Source organism: Myotis yumanensis, unplaced genomic scaffold (assembly GCF_028538775.1).
Source record: "Myotis yumanensis isolate MYYU_CA2020_CCGP unplaced genomic scaffold, mMyoYum1.0.hap1 SCAF_4, whole genome shotgun sequence".
Taxonomy (NCBI): Eukaryota; Metazoa; Chordata; class Mammalia; order Chiroptera; family Vespertilionidae; genus Myotis; species Myotis yumanensis.
Window position 1 is genome coordinate 95,492,433 of NW_027223755.1, and position 9,695 is coordinate 95,502,127.

The following is a 9,695-nucleotide window of genomic DNA, read 5'->3' on the forward strand; positions in this document are numbered from 1 at the left end:
CACAGGATGACCTCCTGAAAACTCTCAGCTAGACTGCTTTGAATACATCTGAACCCTGACAATATTACTCAAATTCTCAAAGTACAACTCAAATTAACAGTGGGGGACAGTCTTTGGTCCAACACCATCTGACACCAATGTCACCATGGAAAAGGGCCATTAAGCTTGAAGGTTAGGCAAACCCCAAGGGCATCACAAAATGTCAATCTAACCTTTAATCATAACACATTCATATCCTCATTCAAGAAATACTGATTCGTGGCAGTCAAATGTCCCACATTTCATATTTTTTAAAAAAAGTTTGTATATAAGCAGCTGAAATTTTAATTTGAGAGATTTTTAGAAGTCTAATCCTCCCACCACTGGAATGGGGCAGTTGGCAAATGATGATTTCTGAGGTCAAGACCAAATGCAACACTTCTTACATGATACTTCACTATTCACATTGTTTTTCTGATACTCACAAACCTTATGTGAGTCCACCAAAGCAAATATTCCAATTTCATAAACTGAGGAACTGAAACTGAGGCTCCAAGGGCCTTACCCAAAGTTAGGTGGCACAGTTACTTCTACAAGGTATTTCTTCCTCAACAACAGAGAAGCCATTTTCCATTCTCCTTAGAGCAGGGGTGGGGAACGTAAGGCCCGATAAATCACTTGATCTGGCCTTGCCAAAGCACTAGGGACAAGTTAATTGTTTGATCAAATATAGCAGGCTAATTTTTAAGTTAACTGTATATGGCCCTCGAATAATGTTATAAATATCCAAATGGCCCTTGGCACAAAAAAAGGGTTCCCCACCCCTGCCTTAGAGGATCTACAAACCAGAAGAGCACACCACTACATCAAAGCAACTCTTCAAAGGAATACTTAAGAATCAAATCTGCACTAACCCAACAGTCTGGGGGGGGGTAATCAAAAACAAAGATTTGGCCCTGCTCGTGTGCCTCAGCTCAGTGGTTGAAATGTCGACCCATGCACTAAGAGGTTACTGGTTGGATTCCCGATCAGGGCACATGCCTGGGTTTCAGGCTTATTCCCCAGTGTGGGACATGCATTATTGATGTTTTGAGCTCTCTCTCCCTTTCCTTCCCTCTCTAAAATAATAAAAAACTTTTTTTTTTAAAAAAAAAGAAACAAAGATCTGAGTCATAGCCAAAATAAAATTGTTTTAAGAAAATAACTATGTATCCCCCAAAGAGGTAGTATCCAAAAATAAGCACTAACTTCTAGCTAATTACATGTTTACTTAATCTTCACCTACACACAAAACAAAGGGCAGGAACCAAGGAAGAATCATTGCAGCCACAGTTGCCTGGCATCCCATCCTTCTTCCTTTTCTAAAGGCCCTCCAAGTTTTTGTTTGAATAGCTCTTGGGGAAGCTTCTGCAGCAAATTTGCTCAAGGGGTGGAACATGTGGTTTAGTCCTTAACACCTTTCGTACCGCTCACAAGCTTTCTCTTGTTTCTCGCGCCATCTGTTAAGGACCGCTCATGAGTTTTCTTGTTTTTCACGCGCCATCTATTATGGACCTTAGATGTCAACACACTGTCTTGTCCACATCGAATGAAGCGATCTCATTGGTGGAAACCGTGCAGGTCAATCTACGAAAAACTATATAATTGCACAAACCCATAAAGTATTGCAGTTACATTGTATTTTGGTCATTTGAATAGTCATCGTCTTCAAGTTCCTGGCGCTTTTAGAAATGCCCTCTCTCAGAAAAAGGAAGGAAACCAATGAAACTGATACACTTCCTTTCGTGCTGTTCCATTCTAAGGAAAACGATGAAATGGACAAAAAAAAGTAGCGCTGTACCTTATAAACTGTGGACTTTTCAATTCATTTAGAGTGTATAACGTCCTCAATCCACAAGCAAAAATGAAGTATAAACAGTTTCTGCTATCGGTGGCGAGAGACTGGATAACGGATGACAATAACGAAGGCTCTCCGGAACCAGAGACAAATCTGTCCGGCCCTTCCCCTGGGGGTGCAAGGAGAGCACCTCGTAAAGATCCACCCAAAAGGTTGTCAGGTGATATGAAGCAGCATGAACCTACGTGTATTCCAGCGAGTGGAAAGAAAAAATTTCCTGCAAGAGCCTGCAGAGTTTGTGCCGCCCATAGAAAAAGGAGCGAATCTAGATACTTATGTAAATTTTGTTTGGTCCCTCCTCATAGAGGAAAATGTTTTACGCAGTACCATACGTTAAAAAAGTACTAGGAACTTTAATTGTTTAATTGTTTTTGTAAATAAAAATGTTATAATTATTGAAAAACAACACCTAAAGTGCATTATGATCTGTAGTTATGATTTAAATAACGTGCATTTTGCCCAAAAACGTGCGGTCCCTGGCCTATGTCTTAGAGATTTCTATGCGGTACGAAATGTGTTAATCTGCACAATCCCAAACTGTGGCTATGATGCTGAGCTCTGAGTAAGCATGTGACCCAATTTTGGCCAAGAAACTGTAGAAGTCATTTGCTAGTAGCTCCTGGGGAAAAAACTTTCCCAGCTCTTCTAAGCTTTACTGAGTGGCTCTAAGATGTGAGTTGCCAACTTACTGTAATTAGCCTGAAGACAAAGCTCATACATGCATACATGTGTGAGTACACAAGAGTGCAGAGCTGCAGAGCCAGGGAGACAGCCACTGAATTCAGTCAACCTCACCCTCCAAGTGAGGAGCCAATCCATGTCCATACCATTGAAGCCAGCCTAACTTGTATTTTTCTGGTTATTTGCTGCCAAAACATCCTTTTACACATTAAGTAAAATTATTGTCTTCTATAAGAACTTACAAACAGCCCTAACCGGTTTGGCACAGTGGATAGAGCATCAGCCTCCGGACTGAAAGGTCCCAGGTCCGATTCCGGCCAAGGGCATATACCTTGGTTGCGGGCACATCCCCAATAGGAGGTGTCGCAGGAGACAGCTGATCGACGTTTCTCTCTCATCCATGCTTCTAACTCTCTATCCCTCTCCCTTCCTCTCTGTAAAAAATCAGTAAAATATATTTTTTAAAAAACAACAACTTACAAACAGCCCTAGCCCAGTGGTCGGCAAACTCATGTCAACAGAGCCAAATATCAACAGTACAACGATTGAAATTTCTTTTGAGAGCCAAATTTTTTAAACAAACTATATAGGTAGGTACATTGTTATTAACTTAGTGTACTCCACACTCAAGGGGCCAAAGAGCTGCATGTGGCTCGCGAGCCGCAGTTGATAGAGCATCGGCCTCTGGACTGGGTTTGATTCCAGGCATGCCCAGGTTGTGGGCTCAATCCCCAGTAGGAGGCATGCAGGAGGTAGCTGATCAATGATTCTCTCTCATCATTGATGTTTCTCTCTCTCTCCCTCTCCTTTCCTCTCTGAAATCAATAAAAATATATTTTTTAAAAATTACAGACAGAATCTAATAACAATATTAGGAATAACTTAGGCCACTACTGCTCCTTATAAGTTTAATACAATTTAAGACAGAGTTTCTAATTGTGATCCATACTAAGGCATTTTGTACAAAGTCTTAAAGTTCAATAGTTTTTGCAGCAAGGATAGTCACAAACAAGCTCCAAAAATTGTAAAAAGCTGAAATCCCAGTATGTCTTCAGGTAGCATATGCTCGTCTGCCCATTTGCTTATACATCAATCCACAGATTTTCAGTATGTTCAGTTCACTTTCAGTTTATATGTATATATTTGTGTGTGTGTGTGTGTATAATACATATATATCCAAAATGGCCCACTGTAGTGAGACAACATATTATAAACAGAATTTAGCACCAAGATGTCTCAAAAAGCATACTATTTTTCACCTGAAAATTTTATTATACTTAGCCATTTTAGGGGAAAATGAAGTAAAGTACACACCATGAAGTTTATTCCAACACAAGAAAAAAAGTATAGACAAAAAATAAATTAGAATATCTTCCCTTCCTCTTCAGTACTGCCCACAGCCAGAAACATCTGAAAAAATAAAACCTGATCACCAACAGTCAGCCCTAACACTTGAATACTCACTATATGCCAGCACTAAACTAAGAGCTTTGTACTAAGCTGTGAATACTAATCCCCACCACTTACAGTTAAGAAAATGAAGGAGCACAATGGGGAAACATCTTGCTCCACTGTCTGTCTCCAGGAGTTTACAGCTATGTTATATTAAGTCTAAATTCTGAACTCAGATAATCCAGCAGTAGACTCCATAAGGTTGCTGGCCTGGGGCAAATGCTATTAACAGGGAGACCAGAAACATCTTTAATATAAACAATAGCAAGAGAAAGCTCTCAACATGTGGTAGAACTCAGCATGCAACTGAAGTTTCAGAAGCAGTTTTAAAATGCGAAGAAGCAAACAAGGCATAGCATAAAAAAAAGAATTAAAGAAGAAAAACCTTCACAAACTAAGAGAAACAAAGAAGTGGCTCTACAGGTTAAGATCAAAAGCACTAGCTTATAGGGGCTGATGAAGAGCTGAGCACCAGCTGACACCTCAGTCTGACCATGTGAGGCTCCTAGGATGGCCTTGTCCTAGAAGACAACCTGAACAAGTAGCCCCAGGAAGGAGGAATCTGGAATTAGACAAGGAGAATATGTACTTTCCTAAAGAGTCAAAAGACAGAGACTGGAAATCAATCACCTAAGAAAATGTGGTGGGTGGATGGTGGATTTAAGAAGCAACACACAGGCTTGGCCAGTATTTCCCAGTAAGCATCAACCTGGAATATATTAAAATGATCTCAGTAACTTTTTACTCCCTTTAGTTGCAGACATCAAAAAATGCACTAGACTAGGCAAAGGAGACACAACCTGACTAAATATTGAACGAACATCGCCCTCTTTAGAGTTATCAAATCAACATAAAAACAAGAACCAGCATCAGGATTTTCCTTCCCCTTTCCAAAAAAGGCTGGCAAAGTCTGGCCCTACTTTGTGGAGAAGGAAGCATGCACTCCATTTTGTTGAATTCTGTCCACACTGAGGGGGCATATCCCAACTCACCCTCCTCCAAATCCTTCCAACTACATTTTCTGCCTAACCAACATAATGTTCAATTTTTCATAAGACCACAGGGGCCCTCTTCTAGGCTTGTACCTCATTTCTGACCTTCCAATGTGTTCATTTTTAGAGATTATGAAGAAGTTGATGAATGTACCAAGCTACCCCTAGGCTGCAAAATGAGCCATTTTTTAGCTTGCTAGGTTAATTGCTTAATCATACAAAATAAAGGAGCATCACCCAATTAAAAAGATCCCCTCAAATTGCCCCCCTGTAAATTACATTTAAATAATCAGAACTGTGAACATTCTGATTGAAATTTACCACTACTTAATGCTGCATACACTTGTGACACTACCTTGCCAATTTTATTAGACCTATTTAGGGTATTCAATTATTCCCATAGTTGAATTGTGTTCTCTACACCACACCCTGAAAAGGAATAACAATGTAATTGCAGAGCACTATCCATACTCTCCTTAAATCAGATAAAAAATGTTGCTACCCTACCAAACTCCACAAACCACAACTTACCTTTTCTATCAGGTACAAAGGAATGCATTTAACAAAAATAAAATACAAAGTAAGAGTAATTCAGTCTAACAATTCAGCATTTGCAATTCAGCATTTGCAATAATGCAAGAACCTCAGGTGATGTTTATTTCTAAATAAATGACTATTACATTGTTTCTGAACAAATAAAACTAATAGACTTTTTGTAAATCAAGTAATCAAAATGGAGATTTCAAAGTTCAGCTTCTAAGCCCATCTACTTATATGAAGAATTTGCACTAAAGAAAACTGCCAGCTTTAGCCCTAAAGAAGTAGAATCTTGTAGACAAGAGCACCAAAAACTAAAAAAAAAAAATAGTAATAAAACTAGAAAACATTCCTATTTTTGTATAACCTAGGCCAGTGGTCGGCAAACTGCAGCTCTCAAGCCACATGCAGCTCTTTGGCCCCTTGAGTGTGGCTCCTCCACAAAATACCGACTTCTGCACATGGGCCACGAAGTTTCAATCGCACTGTACATGCACGTCCGCACGTGGTATTTTGTGGAAGAGCCACACTCAAGGGGCCAAAGAGCTGCATGTGGCTCTCGAGCCGCAGTTTGCCGACCACTGACCTAGGCAAACCTGGCACATACAAGGCACTAAAAATGTGTTGCCTTCCCCTTTAAGTAAAAAGCCAATTGCAACAAGCAAACGGATACCCCATGGTACCATCATACAACAGAAAGCTACTCAACAAAACGAAAAAGAAAAAAAGGCACTGCGCTATTTATTAATGCATGCAACGTGAACTCAATCTCAGCAAAAGAAGCCATACACAAAAGGCTGCATACTGTAAGGTTCTATTTATGAAATTATGGAAACAGGAAAAACCATATATTCAACAATCAGATCAGTGGTTGCTTAGGGACTGTGGTGGAGATAGAATTTCTTAACAGTGTTTGTCAAGCTCAAGCTTACATCTTTTAAAGGGTAATTTTAAAGCATGTAAGTTATACTCCAAGAAATCCGAGTATTTTAAAAAATGAATTCTATGTCTTACTTCAAATTTCCCTGTCTGGATGAAACCAAGAGCCATCCCAGAGAATATACCAGACCCTCAAGCACTAATGGATGTTAGCAAATTACTCAGGGGTCAAAATTTAAGGAACTCACCCAGGCTGATGCAGTTCTGAGCATCAGGCAGGTTAGTTCTTACCTGGGTTGTAGGTAATGTGCAGGGGAAGCAACCAATTGACAGTCTCTCTCATATCTGTTTCTGTTAATCTCCCTCCCTCCCTTCCACTCTCTCTAGAAAAATCAATGGAAAAATATCCTCAGATGAGGATTAACAATAAAATCAAAGTTGATCACTAGGGCACGTTTTAACTGTTTCCCTTTTCTTGATAAGCCTGAACTATCAGTTCCTCATTCCCTAAAATTAACACTTTACTCACCAGTTTCAGTTTACATTCTCAAAAAAATGCAAATTCTACCCACAAAATCTCACAATAGAGTATTTTTCTTATAGAATGCTACCATCATTTGTACATTCTTACACACACAAAAAAGAATCTAAGAATCAAGTCACTCCACAGCCTATTTTGATAACTTTGAAATGCACTAAGTTCCATTACTGTTACCAGCAGCTTCTAGAAGTTTGAAAGCATTTAATCATATCTTTATTAAAATTAACAGTCAAATTCAAATCCTTTTTCCATAGAAACCTTGCCCCCCCCCCCAAAAATTAAACCCAAATTTCCAAATCTTCAAAATCAATAAGGCACAAAATCTCAACCCACTGTCACTAAGAGAGCACAATGGGCAAGAACGTTTACTTTAACATATCTTCGTGTCATCACAGAAGAGAAAAATTAACTCCAGAAAGGCACTACCATAAAACACAACTCTTAACTCACACTCAGATCACACATTTCCTGTCAATATTGTACAAGCAGATACAAGGTAGTTTTCAAGATAAATACTTGAAGTTGCTAGGGAAGCGCAGCGTGTTAAGATGGGCACAGGTTATTTCAATTAGATAGTTTACATCGCACTTATAAATGCTACAAACGATCATGCTCGAAGCTGTCCATCACAAGAATCTTTTCCACAAGGTGCCTACAATTCTCCACACGCCGCCCCCTCCCCCCCACCGCCACGAGGTGCAAAACCATAAACTTTCTTCCCTTGGGCGCCTTTTCCAAAGAGAAGCTCCTCTCACCCAAAGTCAGCTGAGGGCTTCTTGACCTCTGCACTATTTGACATTTGGGGCATGGAGGCGGGAGGGGGGGGGGGGGGGGGCGGTGAGGGTAATGGGTCTGCCTCTAGCGAACAGGATATTCAGCAGCCCCCCCAGTGATGACATTCAAAAATGCCCCTAGACGTAACCAAATGTAGGGGGGGGGGGGGGGGAGAGCGTCAAAATCGCCCCTAGCTGAAGATCCTCGATCTCGCTAGAATACCACCATTTCCAAGTTGCAAGACACTCAGGGTTCACCTTTGGATACAGGAGCAAACACTCCGGCAGTCTGGGTCCGGGTACAGGCGGCCCACACACTTGGAACGCGGGCCTTTCACCCTGACGCAGGCGCCCTTCCCCTAATCGGCAATGCAGCAAGGTTATCTTTACCTTTGTAGAGGTTGGTGACGGCGGTGGCTGCGTTTTGGAAGGGGACCCAGAGAGAAAGTCCTTGTTGCTGACACACTCGGTCTGAAAAAGTGGGAAAGGGGAGGAGGAAAAAAAAAAACGGAGAAAGAAATGTTATTGGGGCGTCAATCATTCAGGAACGGCCATATTAGGTTTCGCCATTTTGTTCCAGGGTTTCGGGATCCCACAGTGACTGGGAGGAAGGCAGAAAGGGGGTCGGCGGAGGGGCGGAAGGGGAGCCTCGGGGTCCGGGGCGCAGCCCGAGGCCCAGCCACGGCGCAGGGAGGTGCCCTGTCCCCGCCCCGAGGCCGGCTTCGGGCACAATAGGGCCGGCCCTGTCGCCTCCCTTCGCCATTTTGTGACTGGGGGCTCCTCCCCTGCCCTCCCCGGCCCGGGCCCCCCGGCAGCCAGGCCCGAGGAGCGGGCGGCCTCCTCGGGGCCGGCCCCCAAAGCAGACCTCCCCCGCGCCGGCCCCGGCCTCCCCCGGGCGCCCCCGCGGCCCGGCCTCCGCGCCGCCATCTTGTGAGGAGGGGGCAGCGGGGCGGCGGCCGGGCCGGGGAGGCCGCCCGGGGCTTTCGGCCGAGGGTCGGGCCGAGGCGGCGGCGGCAAGATGGCGGCGGCGACCCTCACCTTTGTAGAGCTGGGCCACGGCGGTGGCCGAGTTCTGGAAGAGGTGCCACAGCTTCTGTTGCTTGTGCTCGGGCTGCGCCCCGGCCGACGCCTCGTCCTGCAGCTCCGGGGGTAGCTGCTCGTCCTGCTCGGCCTCGGCCAGGCACTGCCGCTCCCACTTGGAGAACCAATGCTCGGGCCCGTGCTCCTGAATCTCTGCCTCGCCCTCTTCCTTCCGCTCCTCCATCCTCCGCGGCCTCCCGCGGCCTCGCCGCCGCCGCCGCCGCGTCCTCCTCAGGCTAGGCTCCCGCGGAAGCGTCGTCGTCAACAGGCCCGGTGGCGGGGCCCAGCGGCCGGCGGCGGCTCCTCGCGGCGGCCCGGGCCTCCTGCTCCCCGACGACCTGCGAGCCCCGCCCCGCGGCCCCGCGCTGCCCGGGACGACCCCCGCCCCGGGCCTCCCCACCCCTGGGCCCCGCCGAAGGTCGCCGAGGGCCGGAGGACCGCCGCCGCCTCTCGCCTCTAGAGTCGGAACCCGTCTACCGTCCCCCCATGGCGCCGCGGCCCCCCGCCGTAGGGCCGCCGCTGCTGACAACCGAGCCCTCCCAGCAGCCGTGCCAGCGCCAATGAGCCCAAACCGAAAACTAAGGAACGTCGTCGCCACCGCCGTCGACGCCTCTGCGGCTGCTGATCCTCGCCCTCCCCCGCCCACATGCCGAGGAAGCACCGCCCACTCGGCCCTCCCCTGCCCAATTGGGGCGCGTCCGCTCCGAGGGTTTCCCATTGGTCCGATACAACCTGTTCCGCGTGCCGGTGTCTGAACACATCCCCGTGATTGGTTCCTCCACATGTCTGCCATAACATAACCAATCGGCGGGGGCAAAGGAGAGCACGTCAGGAAGGGTGAAGTCGTAGAAAGAGGGGGGAGAGCTGACAGTGGTTGCGTCCAA

General features: G+C 45.4%; 1 protein-coding gene across 2 annotated transcripts in view; it reads right to left on the reverse strand.

Annotated features, from left to right (window-relative positions):
• Positions 1-9,456, reverse strand: part of LOC139009065 (HUWE1-associated protein modifying stress responses 1) — a 29,562-nt gene extending 20,106 nt beyond the window's left edge. For both annotated transcript variants that reach the window (XR_011471262.1, XM_070413000.1), the window contains exons 1-2: positions 8,770-9,456; positions 8,122-8,202 (exon numbers count right to left, since the gene is read on the reverse strand). Coding sequence is in view for 1 of the 2 variants with exons in the window: in XM_070413000.1 (XP_070269101.1) it covers positions 8,122-8,202; positions 8,770-8,995 (307 nt within the window). In the remaining variant the exon portion in view is untranslated. The remainder of the gene's footprint in view (positions 1-8,121; positions 8,203-8,769) is intronic.
• Positions 9,457-9,695: the final 239 nt, after the last annotated feature.